The sequence below is a fragment of the Notamacropus eugenii genome, chromosome 2 (assembly GCF_028372415.1).
Source record: "Notamacropus eugenii isolate mMacEug1 chromosome 2, mMacEug1.pri_v2, whole genome shotgun sequence".
In the NCBI taxonomy this organism is placed as follows: domain Eukaryota; kingdom Metazoa; phylum Chordata; class Mammalia; order Diprotodontia; family Macropodidae; genus Notamacropus; species Notamacropus eugenii.
This window is the reverse complement of record NC_092873.1, coordinates 354,083,786-354,106,176: the sequence shown is the minus strand read 5'-3', so window position 1 is coordinate 354,106,176 and position 22,391 is coordinate 354,083,786. Positions and strand designations below refer to the sequence as shown.

At 46.6% G+C, this 22,391-nt stretch overlaps 1 protein-coding gene across 11 annotated transcripts in view; it reads left to right on the top strand.

Annotated features, from left to right (window-relative positions):
• Positions 1-22,391, top strand: part of SRCIN1 (SRC kinase signaling inhibitor 1) — an 87,349-nt gene that overhangs the window by 36,191 nt on the left and 28,767 nt on the right. For 5 of the 11 annotated variants that reach the window (XM_072646231.1, XM_072646243.1, XM_072646242.1 and 2 more), the window contains 9 exons: positions 3,822-3,845; positions 7,662-7,857; positions 8,523-8,721; positions 9,884-9,977; positions 12,279-13,129; positions 13,794-13,886; positions 14,530-14,573; positions 15,939-16,126; positions 17,283-17,458. In XM_072646231.1, coding sequence (XP_072502332.1) covers positions 3,822-3,845; positions 7,662-7,857; positions 8,523-8,721; positions 9,884-9,977; positions 12,279-13,129; positions 13,794-13,886; positions 14,530-14,573; positions 15,939-16,126; positions 17,283-17,458 — 1,865 coding nt within the window. The remainder of the gene's footprint in view (positions 1-3,821; positions 3,846-7,661; positions 7,858-8,522; positions 8,722-9,883; positions 9,978-12,278; positions 13,130-13,793; positions 13,887-14,529; positions 14,574-15,938; positions 16,127-17,282; positions 17,459-22,391) is intronic. The other 6 variants (XM_072646233.1, XM_072646236.1, XM_072646240.1 and 3 more) reach the window with 3 other exon arrangements.

The following is a 22,391-nucleotide window of genomic DNA, read 5'->3' as shown; positions in this document are numbered from 1 at the left end:
CACACTCCCTCTTGTTTTCCCTTATGGGTGCCTCTGGAATAGTCAGTTCATGGGGACCAGCTTATACCTACCCTTTTTGGACCAGGCTTCCAGAGAAGAGAAGCAGATGCTATTCTGACCCCTCCTCATCAGTCTCCACCCCCCCCAAAAATAAGCCATATCTCTGTTTTTTGCTCCATGCAGTACTGATGTTTGAAGCCTGCAAGAAAAACAAAACAAGACTGATGGTTCAAAGGAGGGGAAAGGGGAACCCTCAAAATAGGCTTATGGGATTGCCTGGAGAACTGCCCACCCCCCATGCCTGCAGGCTGTGTGACTGTTCCTTATGCATCTGTCTTGCTACAGGGTTTTGGCTGTGCCTCCTGGTACCTACTTGGCTTCTAAGGGGGTGGCATGTTGTTCTGAGCCCTGCTTGGCCCCACTATACTCTTCCCTTTGCAGCGGTACAGGAAATCTTAGAAAGTGTGTCACTTTGTGATACCTATCAAGGACCTGGGATCGTGTCCTTTCCACCTCCTTCTCCTATTTTCTCTGTCAGCACGAGCCCTAGGCCTTGGGAGAGAATCCCAGTGGACACCATCTTCATTCTGGCCATGCCAAGTACCCCTTCCCCAATGCCTCTGCCATCTGTAGCCCTTCCTCCCCCTGCTGGGCAGATTTTGTTAAGGCTGGCACAGATTGGCAGGGTGCCCCCTCTCTCCTTCCAGGGCACCATTCATCTGGAGTAGAGTTCCTAATTCTTGGGTGGAGATTGGTCTCCATAGAGCAGGAGTTCTTAGCCTTTTTTTGTTCCTTGGACCCTTTGGAGTCAGGGTATGAACCACTACTGAGAATGGTGTCTTTAAATGCATAAAATAAAATGCGTAGGATTACAAAAGAAACCAGTTATCTTAAGACACAGTTACAAAATCTTACAAACATGTTCAAGGATCCCAGGTTATGAATCCTTGCTTGAGGGGTCCCCAGAATCTTCAAGAAACTACCTGTGCTGCCAAGCTCGAGGGTCCAAGGGCATCTTGATCCCTGATCATTAGTGAATAACACTGGCATCCTCTCGGTCAGCCAGGCTCAAAGCTGGGGAGTTGTCTTTGATGCCCCCTCCTTCACACATATCTTCTATTTATTTGTCAAATCCCGTCAGTTCTACTCCTCCCTCATTCCTTTGAGCCACCCTTCCTCTCCCTTCTTGGTTCAAGCCCTCATTATCTTTCCGTGGAGAGCTTTTTAATGGTGTTCTCTGCTTCCAACTTCTCCTTGGTAAGAAAGATCAGTGCTTTGCTCAAGACACCTGAGTGCAAGTGTTTGGACGCTCCTGTATCCCAGGGCCTGGTGGTATTGATGGCTAGGGATTCAGAGACCCTGGATTTGAGACCTACCTCTCCTACACTTATTAGCTGTATGAACTCAAGTAAGTCAATTAGTCTCATATATCAGGTGTATGTAGTAATACCATCAGGGCGTGTGTGTGTGTGTGTGTGTGCGCGCGTGTGTGTGTGTGTGCGTGTGTGTGTGCGTGTGTGTGTGTGTGTGCGTGTGTGTGTGCGTGCGTGTGTGTGTGTGCGTGTGTGTGCGTGTGTGTGCGTGTGTGTGTGTGCGTGTGTGTGTGTGTGCGTGCGTGTGTGTGTGTGTGTGTGTGTGCGGTGTGTGTAGTGCTTTTTCTAAAAAATTGGAGGATACAATCTATAAACAGAAAAGCCTTAAAAGTCACGTGTTGAATTTATTACCTTTTTTTTAAAAAGCAAGTTTTATAGAATGGGGATTCAGAATTTTAAATAATCCTTTTATTTATTTATTAATAAGGAACTTCTCATGTTTTTGGAGCATTTGTTAAATTCAGAGTAAAAAATTAACAAAAAATTTCAATATGTTATATGTTTCAAGGTATCAGTGTCAGGAGAGGTAGTGAAATGGTTTAGAGGTGTCAAACAGGGGCCCTTGATACTTCCTAGTATGATGAGAACCAGATTAAAAAGGCAATTGGGAAATATTTAACAAAATAAAGTATAATAGAACATAGTGGTTTTCTAAGTCACCATATGACCTGAAGGGATTCTTATATATAGATTAGTGACCTCTGTTTCTATTAGAGTTTGACCACACCTCTGACATATCCTGCCTTTGTGACTCCTGCTGCAGAGTAGGATACTGAGCTTCCTTGGTAGAGGGCATTTCCTCGCTGGAAGTTCATTCCCTTTCCCAATGAAATCATGGATTTAGTCTTTAAAAAAAAGTCATCTGTACAGTGGGACCTCTGCTGGGCCCCTTTGCCAGAAATTATTCTTCTGAGGAATTTTCTCTGTGCTCCTGCAGTAAACCTGAGGTTGAGAAGGAGGAGAGGGGTAGAGACATGGGGTCAGGCCAGAGTTCCTATCCCTCTCAGCTTTCTTCACCAGTTGGAACCTTGAAAGTTAAGATCTACTTTCTCCTTTCCTTCTCACTAACTCTTTCCGAGTTAGTTCAGGCCACCTTATCTCTTTACTGGACTCTCCTAGTCTACCTCATCTCCCTGTCTCCAGGCTTTTCCCCCTGTCTCCAGGCTCTTCCCCTTCAGTCCAGCTTGGTCAGTCTTCCTGATGAGCAGGTGGGTCTGTCCATGCCACTCTCCTGTCCAGCTTGTTATTGTTCAGTCTTCATTCTCCAAGCCGTGGGTCTCCATCCTCTCTCCTATGTTCCATCCAGTGAGAGCCTCCTTGTCTTTCAAGGCCAAACTCAAATGCTGCCTCCTCCATGAAGCTTTCTCTGGTCATCCCCGTGGGCCTGAATTGCTCTTTGTCTCTATTTATTAGTCTGTACTACTCAACAAAATTCTTATTAGATATTTAGTTGTCTGGACCCGGAGTCAGGAAGACCTGAGTTCTTAATCAGGTCTCTGACAGCATTGTGCTGGCTGTGTGACCTTGGACAAGTCACTTAGCTGACCTCAGCTAAATGGGAACAATGATACCTGCCTTACAAAATTGCTGTATATATCAGGTCAGATAATGCATATATGTAAAGGGCTTTGTAAGTATTAAGGTGCTATATAAATGTTGTTAACTTATTATTTCTGTGCATCCTGCTTTGTCCTCTAGTTAAGTGTCCATCTATCATCTCTCCCCTGCTAGGGGAAACTAGGTGGTGAAGTAGATAGAGCAGTGGGCCTGGAGTCTGGAAGATCTGAGTTCAAATCCAGTCTGAGATACTAACTGTGTGACCCTGGACAAGGCACTTACTCTCTATTTGTCTCAATTTCCTCATCTGTAAAATGGGGATGATAGTAACGCCTACTTCCTAGGTCTCTTATGAGCTTCCAATGAGATAATAGATGTAAAGCACTCAGCTTACAACTGGCACATAGTAAGCATTATAGAAATGTTAGCTGTTATTTTATCGTAAGCCCCTGTCACTTAGGGACCGTCCTATACATTTCTACATCCCCCTGAAAGTCTAGCATATGACCTTGTGCAGAGTGAGTACTCAGCAGATACTGCAGTTGAGTGAATGAAAGAGTCTTGGGTGAGTAAATGGGGCCTTGGATGGTTAAGTTCTGCCAGCCCTGGATGCTGCTCCTCCTCCTGCTGTGCTTCCTGGCCCTAAGCTACCTTGGAGAGCATCTCTGGCCTCCCCAAGGGTTCCTTTCTTTCCTGCCCAGGGTGGGTCAGCTTGCCAGGTCTCATAGCAAGCACCTAACTCAAGGGATGGAGATCCACTAGCCCCTCCCTTTGGGCCAATGGGCCAAATGAGGCAGCCAGGAGTAAAGGCAGTCTTTCCCAGGGGTCCCCAGGGCTTCTCATCTTCCATCACAGCCCCCACATAACCCTCTTTTTTCTTATTTCTGTCAGCAGCCCAACTACTGGAGTTTTAAGGTCAGTGTGTCTGATATTTCCCGCTTCTATGATAATTGCATGTGCTTATCCCTCACCTCCCTCCCACTGCACACATGTTCTGTGTGTGTCTGCACGGGCATCTCACAGGGGTAGGGGGCGGTGGGCCATGGGGAGGCTGTTGGTTTTGTTGCTGGGGAAAACCTGGGCACCCGCCATGACTTGTGGGGGATGGGGTGATGGCACAGAGGGTATTCAGAAGCAAAACCTCCTCATTTTATAGAGGGTATTTTGGAATACAGTCCTAGTCCCTGGAAAAGATCCTCCTGTTTTGTCTAAAGAAACATCCATCTCAGTTGAACCATAGGCCTCTCTTCCTTATCTTCCAAACGAGCCCCAACCTGCTGGGGATGGGAGAGGCAGCCTCCTCTTTGTAGTTGCCAGCCCCTGCCCAGCCTCTGGGGTATTGAGATTTCCCCCATCTCCTGGCCTAACTAGGCTAGGCGTAAGTACTCTTCTTTCTATAATCCCACTGAGATGCTATTGGTTTAAAAATACAATTTTGCTAGGTAATTTGTTGGGTCTGGGGGAGGGTAAGGGAGGGAAGGGGGGATTGGATCTGTGATTTCATTGGTGTAGCGAGCTTCCGGTGAGAAATTTTTTCTACCAATGCCAATTAGTCCCTTGCCTGAAGCTTATAGGGAGTTGGCTTAGTTGGGTATTCAGGAGAGAAAGTAATATCAGGCAAAATTAGATTCAAACCTAAGATGGTCACGTCAGTAAAGGTGGAGTTCTTCATTCGTAGGCAAGGGGGGAGCAAGATTGGAACAAGTCACTTCTGCTCATATGCATTGAATAAACTTCATTTAAACTGTCTCAAGGCCAGAAAGGCTCCCCTTTACACTTTCATTTCATTTTTAAAAAAATGTATTGCTAGCTTTTATTTTAATGTCTCACCTTCATTTCTGAACTATTCCCCTGCCTCGTTCCCTGCTTGGCTAGCCATCTCTTGTAACAGAATAAAGCTGAAAGAGGAAGGGGAAATGCAGTTCAGGAAAACCATCCAGCAACATCAACCACATAACACCTCTTTTTAAGGCTGTATCATTCATCAGGCCTGGCCTGCATCCAGGTGTGCCACACACCCATTTAGGGCAAAGGGTAAGAGGCTTGTCTGGGTGGGGAAGGAGAAAGCACTCAGCAGGAGAAAAGCCACTTCTTGACTGTTGGAGGTAGGGGCCTGGGCCATGTTAATTATGGTGAGGTTCCCCATCTCCTCTACCTAGGTTGGCAAGGCCCTTGCAGGAGACCTTTACCGCTCTTCCATTCTCATCCTGGTTGGTATTGCTGTCTACCACAGGACTCGACTTCAGGATCATCTTGCCTGATTTGGGGTATTTGGCAAGGATTAGGGTTCCATGATTGGAGTTCAGGTTTTGTCCAGCTCTCAGGTGGCATGAGCTTGGGCATTGCTTTATGGACAGCTAGGTGGTGCAGTGAGTAAATCATGTGACTTGGAATCAGGAAGATTTATCTTCCTGAGTTCAAATCTAGCCTCAGACACTTACTGGAGATGTGACCCTGGGCAAGTCACTTAATCCTGTTTGCCTCAGTTTCCTCATCTGTAAAATGAGCTGGGGAAGGAAATGGCAAACCACTCCAGTATGCTTACCAAGAAAATCCAGAATGGGATCATGATGAGTCGAACACCACTGGAATGACTGAACAACAAAAACATTTGCTATAGATCGCCTGCCTTTGTGGGGTTCATGTCTACTTTCCTTCTGCATCGCTCATAGCACTTAGAAGCTGAGAGCATGACAGAGCTTAGGGGTGCTGTTGTCTGTTATTCCCTTAACTCTAACTCCAGGCCTCTGAATTTCAGGTTATGTCCCCAAAACAATGGACAGGTTCCCCTTTTCTCTCTCACCTTAGGTGGGAAGTCCCTTTTGACAGCCCACTTCCTTCTTTCTCACCCAAGGGATGGCAAGAAGGTGAAAAGAAGTGCCCTTGCGGCATCTGGCCCCCATGAGCATGCCAGGTCAGAGGAGCCCATGAGATAAGTGGAGATTAAAGAGGACACATCTTCCTGTCAGGTCATAAACCTGCCCAGGATGCTTAGCAGGACCATCTCTGCTCCCTACCCACTCACTTCCCTACCCTTCTGCTCTCAGTGCCTTCTGCTCCATGGCCCTCACTCTGTTCCCTTGCCTGTCTCCAGATGCCTCCAGCTGGCCAAAATGCCTGCCTGCTAGGTTTGGGTAACCACTGCAACTGCAAGCTATGCCAGACTCTTCATGTTTGCAAGCCTCCCTCCATCTGCCTTGAATTCCACAGCCCTTTGTCCTCTCTTGCCCAGCAACTACTGACCTTTTCAGTTGCCTGGCAACCCAAGCACAGGCACCATGCTGGCTAGGCCAGGCCTGGCTCCTTCAGCCACTGGGGGACTCCCAACCCCATTGGCCCTGGGGGTCTGAAGGGATGAGGAACATTGGGCAAAGCCTAGAACTGGTGCTCCCTCCCTGTCTGCCATACTGGCACTCAGCTTCAGGGTCATGGAAGTCTGATCTCAGCATGATACCTGTGTCTTCTGAGGGTATGGACTTCCAGGCCCATCATTTGTTGGGGTTGAGAGTTGAGACTCTTGGATTTCTTCCTATGTTGGCTCTAACAGGTCTAGCTTCCTTCAGTGCCACCTTCCCCCAAAACAAAACAAAAGAGTCAATCCCCACATTTTATGAAGAGATTGAAATCCAGAGAAGAGAGAGTGATTTGCCTAAGGTCACAAGAGAGGGAGTAATAGATCAGGGCAAGGCTTCCAATGCAGTTTTTTACATCAGATCTAGTCCTCATTGTGATCTAGCAGGACTCTCCTCCCAACGTTCACCAGACATGCTCATGGCATATGGTGGCAGGGGTGACGTGGGGAGAGGGCCAGCTTGTGCAGCACAAGGATATGAGAATGGATGGGATGGGAAGGTGCCTTCCATGGACTCCCATTTAAACCAGTCCTTAAAACGGGCACTGACAAGGGATGGGGGGAGGAGGAAGAAAAGAGGAAGAAGAGGGTGTGTGTTCTGGATGCAGTTCTGACTTGGGAACCAGCCTCTTTTCTCCCCTGCCCCCAAGTTCACCTGTGTGACATCACAGTTGCAGAATGCACCCCAAACCCTCTCCCTAGCTTTAACTAGGAGAAGTGATCTTCATGGTGGCTTAGTTAATGTTTGGAGTTAATGCTGCAATTTACAGGGCGGTTAATTTCCCCTCCAAATAGGTCCATTGTTGGTGTTTGTTTTGAGTTTAAAATAGCAGGGTGGCCACTTGTTTAGGTTTCAGTGATTTCTCTTCTATCTCCAAGGGTCTCAGAGAAGATTTCTCTCTTTCTGAATCCCATGCTTTCCACCCTAAATCAAATGTGGCTCAGAGAGCTTAAGTCACTTTCTTGAGGTCACACAGCACATCAGGGATAGAGCTGGTTTGCGGATCTTTGGTGCTGATTAAAGAGGCCACCTTTTGTGTGTTTGGAGCATGTGGGTGAGGGATTGAGAATGAAATGAGTGGGGACATTTGAGTAGTGGAAAGAAAGAAAGATAGGTCTGAAGTCAGAGGACCTGGGTTCATATCCCACCTTTGATGCTTGCTGTGTGACCTTGGGCAAGTTGCTTAACTTCTCTGGGTCTCAGTGTCCTCATCTGTAAAATGAGGGGTTTGCATCAGATGACTTCTGAGGGTCCCTCACAGCTCTAGATCAGTGAGCCTTATATGTTTGGAATCAGGGATAATGAACAGAATGGAGTGGGGGGAGGCTGACTAAGGCTATTATTTTGTGTTCTATTTTGTGTCCTCTCCGTGCCCCAGACTCGAAGCTCCCGACACTCACAAGGTGCCCAGCCAGGGCTGGCAGATCAGGCAGCTAAGTTATCCTTCGCCTCTGCTGAGTCACTGGAGACCATGTCGGAGGCTGAGCTGCCCCTCGGCTTCAGCAGGATGAATCGATTCCGCCAGAGCCTGCCCCTCTCTCGGTCTACTAGCCAGACAAAGCTCCGTTCCCCAGGTTCCTTTCTTCCTCTGCCTCTCTTCCATTGTATCCCTGCTGACCCCTCCCCTCTTCCTGAATCAGAGAGTGTTAAAGGTAGATGGGACATTATAAGTCCAACTTCAGGGAGGAGACATGACATAATTACCTTCGAAGTCCACTACCTTTTAGCACTCAGTGCTTCCTCTGACCCTAGCCCCTCCCTCCTTGCCCTCTGCTCTTCTTTCCCCTCCCTCCTTTATTTTCTCTTTCCTTCCCTGGGCTTCTCTTTCTCTAATTCCTCAGTCTCAGCTCCTTTCTCTCCATTTCTTTCTCTTTGCTGTAATTCTCTTGGGATCCAGTTGGGAAAATGAATAGCATGGGGACGCAAGGTCACCAGTGGTATCAGACCAGTGGTTGTATGGGGCATCCATATTGCCCATTCAGGTTTCATATGCTTCAGGATTCTCTTGCAACCCACTCTCCAGGAGCTAGTGTTGAGACGCCTTAAAAGACCACACAGCTCCAATACGGTGTATACAGCCAGAGTCTAAACTTAGCCACATCAGCACCGCCCCCCCCCCCCCCTTTCTCCTTTGCTTCCTAGAAAGTTTTCCCCCAGCTCTTTTCATAGCAGGCTGGGCTGAGATGTGGGTCAGAGATAGGGGCTGAGTGACTGACTCTCAGTATCCTGCCCCTCCAAGGGGTGCTATTCCTGCAGTTCGGGGAAGAGACACGTCGGGTGCATATCACCCATGAGGTCAGCAGCCTGGACACACTCCATGCCCTCATCGCTCACATGTTCCCACAGAAGCTCACCATGGGCATGCTCAAGTCGCCCAATACAGCCATCCTCATCAAAGATGAGGCTCGAAATATCTTCTATGAGCTTGAGGATGTCCGGTAAGGGGGCAGGGGTTTGGGAGCAACATTTATGCTTCAGGGACTGGTTTGCTTCTCTCCATTTAAAGGCAGGAGGTGCAAGGAATACCTCTACCACTTTCCCTGTGGAGGAGAGGGAGATAATGTGAAGGCAAGTTCTGCTCTAGGATGTAAGTGCCTTGTTGGTGGGGATTATTTCATTCATTGTATTTTTAGCGCTGGCACATCAACCTCTGGATTATTTGATGAATTAATTAACTAATTGATGAATTAACTGATAGTATCCTTGCACAGATCTCCTTCTGACTCTTGGGTTGAGGTGTCTGGACTCCTGGGTCCTTGTCTAGCCCCCTTCTTTCCCATACACCACCAATCCCTGTAGTGAGATGGTAATGATTTTAACACCACCTATTTATATAATGCTTTCATATATTATCTGCTTTGATCCTCGCAAATTCTGTGAAGTAGGTGCTGTTATTATCCCCATTTTATAGAATGAAGCTCAGGGCAGTTGTTGCGAGTAAAAATATTTGATTGACAGAGTTTCTGGGTAAATTATAATTGATTTTATTAACTACTGTTAGCAAGCAGCTTAACAAAAAGAGCTCATTTGTCCCATCAACACCAAAAGAGATCTAACCTGTGAAACCTTCAATACTTATAAAGCCTTTGGGAAAGGGGGGTGCACCTGAGGGTAGAAATCCACTCTGATTGGTTAATAAGTAATGAGAAAATGGACATTATAATGAGAGGATTTATTCTAATGAGGGGCTGGGAGACGACTCGGATCACTCAGTTTTGGTCAAAGAGACTTATCTATACCCACATCATCCCTCTGGGGTAATCTAGACAAAAGATGGAATCCATATTTTCCCTGACCTGTCTGAGTAAAGCAGACTGGACCAGAATCCTAATTAATTCACCTAAACCAAAATTTCTTTACCTTTTGAACAGATCTGAGTTTTCCCTCTCTGAATCAGCCTTGCACTTCAAAGGCTACCAGAATCACCTGCAGGGGCTGATTTCTGAATGAGGAAATAAAAAAGTGAAAAAACCTTGGTCCTAATTTAATAATTGATTATTAATAGAAGAGAAAAACAATCATTTCTTTCAATGTTCAGTGAGGGGCACTCAGTCTATGTGTTTGGATGTGGGGGTCAGTGATGCCTTCATCTCTCCCCAGGGACATCCAAGACCGAAGTATTATCAAGATTTACAGGAAAGAACCACTCTATTCTGCCTTTCCTGGCTCCCACCTCACTAATGGGGATCTTCGGGTAAGGACTGAAGGCTCTGAAGCTGGGGGAGGGCAGTGAAGAGATGTGTAGAGGGGCTCACGAGGTGCCTGGGTGGCAAGTCATTGGAAAGAAGGGAGAGAACAAGCATTTATGAAGGGTGTGCTATGTGGCAGACTGTGCTAAGGGCTTTACAGATATCTCATTTGATTCTCACAAAAACCTTGAGATATATTCCTATTTTGCAGTTGAGGAAACTAAGGCAGTCAGAAGTGACTTTCCTAGGATTTCACAGCTCATAGGTGTCTGACGCTGGATTTGAACTTGGATCTTCCTGACTCCAGGTCCAATGTTCATTCTACAGCACTACTTAGTTGCCTAGGCTGAGACCTAGTTTGGGAAAAGCCATATGGCAGAAACCTGGAGGGCCATAAGTCTTAGAGGATAGAAGAGAAATAGGCTTTTCATGGGACTATGAGAGAAAATGGATCCAACACCTGTAACTACCATCTTCATAAGCCCTCAGTCCTATGCATCTACCCTTCCTGACCCCTCTGGAGCCTTTTCAGAGGACACCCCATTTATCTCTTTGTTTTTCCATCTACTTTTCTACCAGTACTGAGCAGAAGAATAACCTTATAGGAATGGGACTGAGGAAATAAGCCAAAATTGCAGTAGGAGAGACTGAGGGCAGACAACAGAAAGGATGTCTCCAAAGTCAGGGCAAATTATTCTAAATCTGATGGTATTTTCTCAGGCTTCCTCCTTGAAATAGCAGTAAGCTTTCAACACTGCTGCCTTCTCTTGAGAATTTCATTGACTTTGTTCTCTCCAAGTTGTCTTCCCCACTGCTGTTTCCCAGTTCCCCTTGCTAGAGCTTAATCCATCCTCCTGCCCACTAACTGTGGGCATACCTCAGGGCTCCATCTGGATCTCTCTCTTCTTTCTCTTAAGTTCCCTCTTGTGTCCCTTGGGCCCAATTATTATCTCTACAAAGACAATCCCTACATCTATTTATCTAGATCCAGGCTCTCTGGATCTCTAACCTCAGATTTCTAACCTCCAGTCCCAACTGCCTGTTGGACAGCACCTGGAAGTCTTGTTGACATCTCAAACTCAGTCTGTCTGAAACTGGAGCTGAACTCACTCTCCTCCCTTCCCTTCTGATCCCCCTCCCTTCATCCACCACTCAAGAATTCTCAGGGTTTTTTGAGGGTACCATGATCCTCTTAGTCACCCAGTGTTGCATCCTCAGAGTTGTCCTCAGTGCTTTCTTCTTCTTTTATCTCTGACAATCAGATGCCAAGCCTCTATGATACCTCTCACATTTGTTCCCATATCTCCACTCACATGATCATCACCCTAGTTCAGGTCCTTATCACCTCTTACTTAAACTACTGCAGAGTTCTCCAGGCTGATGTCACTGCTTCTAACCTTCCCTTCCACTCCCCATCCCCATCTTTGACATAACCGTCAAAATGATATTCCTAAAGAAAAATCCCTAAAGATAATGTTATTCCCTTGCTCAAAAAGCTTCAGGGGCTCCCTAGTGCTGCTGGGATGAAAGGCAAATTCATCAGCCTGGCACTACCCGGCTCCACCCTCCTGCCTTCTTTTCCATGACTCTCTGAATTCTGTATTCCCACCCCAGTGCCTATTTACTGTCCCTGAACCAACATTCTATCTTCCACCTTTTTGCCTTGTGTTCCCCATTTAATGCACTCCTCCTTTTAGAATCTGTATGTAGTTTTCTTTAAGGCTCAGCTCAACTGCCATCTCCTTTCCTGATGCTCCTGGGTGCCCTTATCTCCCCCCGCCCCCACCTCCATAGATTACTTTGTATTTACCTTTTTTTTGTCCATGCTAGTCCTTCCATTTGAATAGAAGCCTCTTGAGGCCAGGGACTGTTTCAGTTCTGTCTTCCTATTCCCAGAGCTTGGCTCAATGCTTTGCAAATAGCATAGAAACAGAATAATGGTAGCATTTATGTAGTACCTACTGTGTGCTGAGCACTTCACAGATGTCTCATTTGGATGTCACAATAATCCTGGGAGAGGCAGGCGCTATCATTAATTCCTGTTTTACAGATGAAGAAACCAAGGCAAACAGAAATTAAATGACTTGCCCAAAGTTACACATTTAGTGTCACATTGGAACTCAGGTCTTCTCAATCAGTGCTCTAGCCCCTGCACCTCTGAATCGCTCAGAGTAGGCAAGTGATGGATGTTGAATTTTAAAACTGCATCTTAAAGAATAGGGTTAGTAATCATAAATCTGAGGTCGGGGTAGCTCAGATATGAAACATAACATGGAGTATGGGGCTGGGTGTTCTCTTTCCCACAGAGAGAAATGGTCTACGCCTCCCGAGAGTCATCTCCTACCCGCCGCCTGAACAACCTCTCCCCGGCCCCCCACCTGTCCTCAGGTTCCCCACCTCCAGGCCTGCCCTCTGCCTCACCTTCCCGATCCAGGCTCTCCTATGCAGGAGGGAGTGGGGGCCGCCCCCCATCCTATGCTGGCAGCCCTGTCCACCACTCAGAAAGGCTAGGGGGTGTGCCCCCTGCCCCAGGAGTCTCCCCCAGCCCCAGTGCCATCTTGGAGAGGCGGGACGTGAAACCGGATGAAGACCTGGCGGGCAAGGGAGGAGGGGTGATGTTAGTGAAAGGGGAGGGCCTCTATGCAGACCCCTACGGGCTGCTCCATGAGGGGCGCCTGAGCCTGGCCTCGGCTGGAGGGGACCCCTTCGCTTACCCCGGTGGGGGACTTTATAAACGGGGCTCCGTCCGATCCCTCAGCACATATTCCGCTACTGCCCTACAGTCTGACCTGGAGGATTCCCTCTACAAAGCAGCCACTGGCAGCAGCGGGCCACTCTATGGGGATGGCTTTGGCTTCCGTCTGCCCCCTGCTTCTCCCCAGAAACTGGTGGAGGTGGCAGCACCCCAGGGCGGCCCTCCACCGCCCCATAGCCCTTATTCTGGGCCTCCTAGCCGTTCTTCTCCCGTCAGGCAGTCCTTCCGCAAGGACTCTGGCTCATCATCCTCTGTTTTTGCCGAGAGCCCAGGGGGCAAGCCAAGGGGTGGGGGGGGCTCTTCATCTTCTGGGGTGCCCCCATCAGAGCTTTTCCCAGGGCCTGGGGAGCGCCCACTGGCAGGCTTTGGGCCTCCGGTGCCAGCCAAGGACACAGAGACCAGGTAAGGGGGACCTGGGATGGCCTGGGGTGGGGCTTGGCTACTGGCCAGAACCTCCCCTGGGCTGAGTGGATATTTTTTGGTGGGGGTGGGGGGGCTGAAGAGTTGTACATTGTATGTGAGTGTATGTTAGTGTATCATGTAAATCTGAGTGTGTGCAAGTAGGGAAGGTCAGGTGCACCCTATGCTGAGCGGGCTCCTGAGGGTCCTTTGGGAAAGAACACCAGGGGCCCCTAGAGAAGTGAGATTGCAGTTTGAAAAAACAGATGAAGAGAAATGAGGAAGAAGGGTCCCATCTGGTCTAGAGCCTTTGGTCTTTTTCATCCCTGCCCAGCCTCTCTCCAAAGGAGGCCTCAGCAGCAGAGACAAGGGGACAGCTATAGGGCCAGATCTCCCTTCCCAACCTTATTGTGGGCCTGGGTATGGGCTTGATGAAAGGGAAAAACCAGCTGGTGAAAATGAATGGTTTATGGCTTTCATTAAAAAAAATTATTCAGGGCCATGAATAGAGAAGGGGGAGTTTGTCTGATAGACCCACCCCAGTGGTAGGGAGAACAAGGGCGTCTGAGCTGTGTTTTTATAGGTTGGGGGGAAGGGATGGAACTTCAGTCTCTAGAGCCCTGACTGGGGCTGTCTCTTCACTGGGCCTTTCCTTTATACACTCTAGGGAGAGAATGGAAGCCATGGAGAAGCAGATTGCAAGTTTGACAGGCTTGGTGCAGAGCGCCCTTCTCCGTGGTTCAGAGGCTGAAACCCCCAGGTAAGATACCCACCTTTATCCCAGACCAGAGCTCCTGGGGACCTGCCAACCACTAACCTAGGATCTCCTTTCAGCTTCCTGCGGGACCTTAAGAAATCAAGTATAAGTCAAAAATCATTGATTAAGAACCTACACTATGCTAGACACAAGGAGACCAAATGATAAATAGCCCCTGTCCTGAAGGTGTTTATATTCTGCTGGGGGATACAACTTGAAAACAGATTAAGTATATACATTATCATTTGAGGAGGGAACAGTTGTTACCTAGGGGATCAGGACCCCTCTGAGACTCCCCCATTGCCCTAGGGTCTGGGTACACTATGGGTGTTTGTCAGCAGCCACTTGATATCATAACTTACTATTCCCCTGCCATCTTCCTGCGCTTTTCCCCCAGTAATGACCTTCTTTTTTCCAGTTCATCAGATGACATATTAGTCCAAATCAAAAGATATTTAAACAAATGGCAAAGAAAGTTACTTTCCCTTGGTTTCCTCTTCTGTTAAAAAAAAAAGACCAAAGGGGGGGTGTGTGTGTGTGTCTGGATTAAATGGCCTGTGTGATCCCTCCCAGCTCCGACATTCTCAGGTTCTATGAGTGGGGTTTCCCTAGTTATGGCTGACCCTGCTCATCTCCTTTTTCACAGTGAGAAGATTGAAGGTTCCAATGGAGCAGCAACCCCTTCCGCACGTGAGTGTACCCCTGTCCCTCTGGCCAATGGGTTACTGTCCTCACCTCGGGGCATTCCTTGTTCTAGGCATGCAGCCTTATCAGATGCCCCTGCAGGAAACCTGCTCTCCTGGGGTCCCTGCTCCTCAGAAGGGCTTCAGACTACTCCCTCTGCTCAGTCCACTTCCACAGACTGATAATATGGGTGGAGGGTGGCCACAGGATTGCAGAACTTAAGATCTGGAAGAGATTTTAGGGCGGGGGTTTTATCTTGGAGTCCATGGACCCCCACCACCCAAGGGTCAGTGAATCAGTTTCAGGTGGTCTAAGAATATCTTCATTTGAATAGAATTGGATTCTTCTGTTTTTTATTGTATGCTTTTAAAAAACACGATTCTGAAGGAGATCCATAAGCTTCCCCAGCTCAACTAAGGGGTTTATGTCAAAAAAAAAAAAAAACCAACCCATTCAGTGCCCCTGTTTTAGAGTCCACTGATGTATTGATATGAACCCTTCTAACTCTAACTTTCTGAAATCAGCTTCCTTGCTCTGAGTCCCTTCTTGATCTCAGTTCGTTTTTAATTTTGCTGTTATTTAGTCATGTCTGATCCTTGATGACCCCATTCAAGGTTTTCTTGGCAAAGGTGCTAGAGTGGTTTGTCATTTCTTTCTCCAGTTCATTTTACAGATGAATAAACTGAGACAAACAGGGTGAAGTGACCTACCCAGGGTCACATATCAAGAAAGTGTCTGTGGCCAGATTTGAACTCAAAAAGATGAGCCTTCTTGACTCCAAGCCTGGCACTCTGTCCATTGTACCACCTAGCTGCCCTATTTGTAATAGGCATGTGTTAAAAATAGGCAGCTAGGTGACTCAGTGGGTAGAGCACCAGACCTGGAGTCAGAAAGACCTGAATTCAAATCAGGTATCATGCTCTTCCTAGCTGTGTGGTTCTAGACAAGCCACTTTGCCTCTTTTAGCCTCAGTTTCCTCATCTGTAAAATGGGAATTATAATGGCATCTGCTCCGTAGGTTTGCTATAAGAATCAAATGAGATCATTAGAAAGCTCTTAGCACAGTGCCTAGCATATCATTAGTAATATTACTATATGATAAATAATATGAATAATAACTAATAATTATTATTAATAGTTAATAAAAATAGTCAGAACCTCCTTTATGTAGAGTGCCATGCTTGGCTTTGGGGCTCCAAAGATGGCAGAAGTCACATTTGCCACCAAGAAGCTTCCCTCCTAGCAGGGAGGTGTGACCTGTGTCACTCCAGGTGGAGATGATTAAGTGCAGGGGCACGAGGAGGAGGGGGAAATTGCTGGCTTGGAGTGTTCCTCCTGGACTCTCCCTTATGCCAACCTGTCATCCTGCAGCTTGTGGGCTGGGCGGGCGGAGCAGTGGTGCCCCTCCGGTTCCAGCACCTCCACCCCCTTCAGCCAGCAGCACCCCCGCGGGCCCCCCAACGGCCATCACCCGTCTACACATGCAGCTGCACCTCCATGATCTACAGCACAACGCCAGTGACCTCCGCAACCAACTCCAGCAGCTGCGTAAAATGCAGGTAGGAGTCGGCCCCAGCCTGAGGACTTAGCCTAGTCCCTGGGACTCCGTAGCTCAGGGGAAATTCTGGGTTCTTGGGCTCACATTCCTTGATTCAATATTCTTTAATCTCTCTGACCAGTCATCTCCTTCCTTCCTGATTAAGCAATAAATCTCCCTTCCTTCCCATCACTTTCTGTCAGCCCAGAGCTAGGGCAGGCTTCCTGGTTCTATCTCTGACCTGCTGCTCTTGGCAGATGGTGCTACCTGGCAGGAGCCGGGCACTGCTGTGCATAGTTCCTGGTGAGGGAACCACTGCCTTTCAGGTGAGGATAATGCATAGAGACAGGCCAGGAGGAGGAGGAATAAACTGCCATCTGGGCTGTAGGACAAGATTCATAGCCTCTTGCCTAAGAAAAGGCCAAGGGTCAGGGCCTAGGAAACGCTAACCTATGGCTGAACTTCAGTCTTCCACCTAGAACACTCAGCTCTCAACTCCTGGTACTCTGCTCTCTGTGTCTACATGCAGACATTTAACCCTACGTGATTACACTTCCTATCCACACTCTGATTTCTGAACCTCCATCTTTCATCCGCTATATTCCTGATTTTGATCCTTGAATGTCTGATACTGAGATGCACTACCCTCCCCCTCCCTGTGTGTGACACTGGCCTCCCCTCTCCTTCTGGACATCTCTGACTCATCCCTTCTCTCCACATGCCACAGCCTTGTCCCCAAGTCCCTTATATCCCTATTCAAAGCTCCCCCTTCATATCCATGACCTAGAGGATCTCCTTATACCCCTGACTCCAAACCTCCTTTCCCCATTTTGCTGGAGCAGAGCCTTCTTGTCTCCAAATGCCTGGCCCAGAGCCCCTACTTCTCTGCATCCATAGCTTATAGTCTCTTTTCACACCCTTGACCAAAAGCCCCTCTTCTTCTGTTCCTAAGACCCCTTATCCACTCTCCCTGCCATATCTGTGACCCAGAGTCCCTCCTCAATCATCCCTGGCACTGAACCTTCTCCCTCTTCTCTGACCCAGAGTTCCCCACCCCTAAATCTCTGATCCAGAGTCCGCCATTCCCACATCTCTGACCTAGAATCCCCCACTCCCACATCTCTGACCCAGAGTCCCTCTTACCACATCTTGACACAGTCTCTCCTGTCTCCCTGCAGCTGCAAAATCAGGAATCTGTTCGAACCTTGCTGAAGCGCACAGAGGCTGAATTGAGTCTTCGGGTGTCTGAAGCAGTTCGGAAGCAGGAGGACCCCCTGCAGCGGCAGCGTACGCTGGTGGAAGAAGAGAGGTTGCGCTATCTGAGCGAGGAGGAACTCGTCACCCAGCAGCTCAAGTGAGGGGACCTTCCTTTGGAGGGGGCATAGGATGGAGGCTGGCTTTGGTTCATAGTTTTCCTGACCCAGGAGAACTGGTTCCTTCTGGCCAAAGTCAGAGTTGGGGTAGACACAGGAGGCAGGTGACTAAAGCACTAGACTCAGTGGTTAGAGCACTGGGCCTGGAGCCAAGAAGACCTGAGTTCAAATCTGGCCTCAGACCCTTAATAGCTGAGTGACTGTGGGCAAATCACTTTACCTCTGTTTACCTTGGTTTCTTCCACTGTATAATGGGGATAATAGTAGCAGCTACTTTCCAGGGTTGTTGAGAATCAAATGAGATAATATTTGTAAAGTACTTAGTGTAGTGCCTGGCATACAGTTGGCACCATATAAATGCTAGCTATTGTTATCATCATCATCATCATCATTATAGCACAGTCCAAAGGAGGAAGGAGGGATGTTATAAGTATGCTGGTATATATGGGACTTTCCTGTCTGTCTTTAATCTCTTTGGGGTATCTGCCTATTATTGGAATTTGACATAGAGCTTAGGTCAAAGGATGTGGAGCAGTATGTGGTGTGGTAAAAAGAGTTTGGAGTCAAAAGACCAGGTTCAGATCTAGCTTCTGATGCTTACTAACCTGTGTGACCTTGGTAAAGTCCCTTAACCTCCCTTCACCTTAGTTCCTGCAGTTATAAAATGAGAGCACTGAGCTCAGTAGCCTCCAAGGTCCTTTCTGACTCTACACCTATGAGCCCATGAATGATGAGGGATACTTCTGAAGATTCCTTTACCTAAATGACAACAATAATTCTTGTTTCTATAATGCTTTAGGATTTGTAACTCACATTGTTCATAGCAAGCCTTCAAGGTAGTGAGCGTGAGTATTGTCATCCCCATTTGACAGATGAGAAAAACTGAGGCTCAGAGATCTCAAGGCATCACACAGCTAATAAGTAACAGCATGGTCAGTCCAGTCAACTACCATTTATTAAGCACTTCCTGTGTACCAAGCAGTGTGCTAAGTGCTGGGGATATTGAGAAAGGCAAAAATGAGGTTTCTGCTCTTAAAGAGTGTGCATTTCAGTGTGGGGGAGGCAACATATATGCAAATAACTGTGTATACAAGATCTATTCAGAGAAAATGGAAAGTAATCTTAGGTGGGGTAGGGAATGACCTCTTGTAGAAGGTGGCATTTGAGTTGAGACTTGAAGGAAGCTAGGGAAGCTAAGCCAGGCATGGGGGACAGCCAGGACAAAAGCACAGAGGTGGGAGATGGAATAAACTTCAGGGCTGCTAAGGACAAGTCTAGTGCCCTTCCCATTATGCCACTCAGCAGCTCATTTTGAATATGATTTCATTCCCCAGGGCATTCAAGCGTTTCTTTTGTCTTTGGTCAACTCACATGTCATAGGAAGAAGGCTTTAAGCCTCTAGTAGACTGGCAGAAATGCAGGGGCTGCAGTTTTCCTAACTTGCCTGCGTCTCAGCCCTGCTTTTGGCCCACAGTCTGGTTTTTCTTCTGGCCAGTGACCAGTGTAAAGGGTTGTGGGTGCCAAAGACACTCTGGTTGTTGCAGCTAGCTGACTCCCCATCTTCCTGAGTTGGGGGTTCTCCTAAGACTTGAGCTGATACCTTGGGCAGCTGCCCCATCGTAACATCCATGACCACTAGGGGCAGAGTGATTCCCTGTTCTCTACTTATTGAAGTGTGGAAAACTTTCATCTTGTTGAGCCAGGAGTGAGATTTTCAGAAGGATTTTTTCTTTTAAACTAGGTAACAAAGTATGTTCATGTTGGGAGAAGGGGAAAGGAAAGGGTCTGAAAACCCGCAAGTGTATAGAAAGGGATGAATTTCATTTTTTTTGTAATTGATTTGTTTTCAATTTTCAATCACTTCCATAAGTTTTAAATTTTCTTCCTCTCCCTCCCCAAGACAGCGTAAAATCTTATATGAGTTCTACACATACATTCTTATTAAACACATTTTCACATTAATCATGTTGCATGGAAGAATTAAAAACTAACGGGAGAAACCATGAGAACAAAATACAACAAAAGAGAAAATAGTCTGCTTTATTCTGTGTTCTGACTCCATACTTTTTTTCTTTGGATGTGGATGGCATTTTACATCATGAATCCTTTGGAAATGTTTTAGGTCCTTGCATTGCTGTGAAGGGCTAAGTTTATCAGATACTGTCCGCGCACACTAGGGCTCTTACTATGTATAATGTTCTCTTGGTTCTGCTCACTTCACTCAGCATCAGTTCATATAAGTCCTTCCAGGCCTCTCTGAAGTCTGCCTGTTCATCATTTCTTATAGCACAATAGTATTCTATTACATTCATATACCACATTTGCTCAACCATTCCCCAATTGATGGGCATTCCCTTGATTTCCAGTTTTTGGCCACCACAAAAAGAGCTGCTATAAATATTTTTGTACATGTGGGTCCTTTTCCAGTTTTTATGATCTCTTTGGGACATGTCCCTAGAAGCGCTTTTTCAGGGTCAAATGGATGAATTTCTGATCCAAATCTAATGAAAAAAAGCAGTCTCTTATTAGTCTGACTTAGCAATCAGTCAATAAAATGTATTAAGTACCTACTATATACTAGGTACCACCATCTTACTCCCCTGTTCCTTTCTCCCCAACCGTGGGTGGTGCTGATGAATGCTTACCAACCCACTCTCGGAAAATACATGACACATTTTTCAGTTTGTTTGGCATTATCAACATTTTCCCCATCACTTTCTTAAGCCTATATAACCAACAAAATGATAAATCAAGTTCTGATTTGAAGCATTTGCAGATTTCTAAGGAAGGTGAAAATTAATAATCATCTTCCACTGGAATCAACACACCCTTTACCCCTAACCCTTCCTGAGAGAAAGGGAGAAGCAAGTTCTAAGTTGCAATCTTAGTTCTGCTAATTACTAACTGTGATTGTGATTAAGCCATTAAGTCACCTCTGTGCCTCAGTTTTCTCATGTGTTGAATTTCCTGGCCTTAATATTTCCCCATGCCATATTCAAAAGAAAACATTTCTTAAGCAGGTTCTCCTCGCCTTACAATATTCTTCTCTTTTGATGTGACTCCTCAGCTTTTTTTCAGCTGCCCTCCTCTCATTTCTTCCTGCCAGGGCTTCTCTTTTTCTGGCCTATTCCCTGGCAGTTACCCAGCCTCTCCTCAACCCTCTTGTCCCTGAAGGAAGCACAGCCCTCTGGGAGTTTCCTGAGGGTTTCTGCTGCCAACAGTCATTGAGACAAGCAGGGGTAAAAATAATAAACATGGAGAGTTACAAAACTCTGACATTCTCAAGGCTCTCAGAATAAGAGTGTTCTCCGGTGTTCTTGGGGATAGCAATGGAATGCCCTTCTCTAGAGGGCACCTTCATCTTTGTTCTCATGACGCCCCACCCCACTACATACCTTTTCTATCCCTTTTATTCCATGAACTATTGATCCACAGTTTCCCTCCCCTTCAGTGAGGATTCCTCCTTATTTTTTTATTTTGTAACATCTCTCAAAGGAGTGACCTCAGTTTCCCTATATTTTAGTTATCCCTGACTTGCCTCCCTCATAAACGAGTTACAAGGATCAAAATCACATCATGTGGGTGGGTATAGATTGCAAGCTGTCAGACATTTACTGATGTAACATCTCTATGTGTCAGAGGAATATTTGGACTCAGTGTCTGTTCAAGTGTGATCCTTCCTTCCTTATGCATAAAGGATGACTCTCCTAGGGTTTCCTCATAAGAATCCTGCCCTGAAGCCTGTTTTTGTTTGTTTGTTTGTTTGTTTTTAGTCCTTGAGTGTTTTCTGATGCTCCTCCCTCTTTCCTTCTTTAAACCAGTTCTCTGGGAAAAGGGTGGGCCCAATCAGAGCCTAGCTCCAGGCCCAGAAGATAGTGAGTCACTGCTTTCCTATCTAATATAACTAATGTTTAGCAAGTGCTTACTGCTGTATGAATCGGCAGCTAGGTGGTGCACTGGATAGAGCTCAGGAGGACCTGAGTTCAAATATGACCTCAGAAACTTACTAGCTGTATGACCCTGCACAATTCACTTAACCCTGTTGGCGTCAGTTTCCTGATCTATAAAATGAGCTGGAGTAAGAAATGATGAACCACTCCAATATCTGCTAAGAAAACCCCAAATGGAATGCTTCTGAAGTGATGTAACAAGAGCAACCGTAAATTGTGTGAAGCCTCATGCTTGATACCGAGCATACAAACACAAGACTATAACCTGCCTGCCTCCAAGAAGCCCACCTTTTGCTGCTTTGGGAGAAAGATAGCATTCCTCTTAGACAGCTTTGTATCTTCACTGGACATCTAGAGGCTATTCCCCTCAGGAGTTCTTCCATTCTGACTTCTGCTTGGTTTTGCCTGATAGAAAAACTTAGCTTCATCGAGGTCCTTGACAAAGTCTCCCATATTATCCTTGTGGAAGAGGAGGAGGAGAGAGCTTCAGGCTATTGATTATCTGGGTAGGTGGTCTCATAGTGGGTTGGGTGCAAACAGTTGATTCACGGCTCAGTGTCAACCCGGGAGGATGTCTCTCCCAACATGCCCCAGGGCTCTATCTTTGTCTTGTCAGATCTACAGATTTTGTCAACAGCCTGGCTGGAGGCAGGCTTATCTCATCCTCAGATGATGTCAAGCCAGTTGGGAGAGCTAATACATCAGATGACTGAATCAGAATTAAAATGACCATCACAGACCAGAATGATGGACCAGTGCTAAAGCAATGATATTTGAGAAGGATAAACTCATCAAAGTCTTATGTTAATTTTTTTTAATTTTTAAATTTAAAAAATTTTAAAATTCAGTTGCAAAAGATACAAGATAAGGAAACATGGCTTGAAAGTAGATCATATGAAAAAGCTTTAGGCATGTTAAGTGATCATGAACATTTTTTGAGTTAGCAGTATAATAACAGACTCTC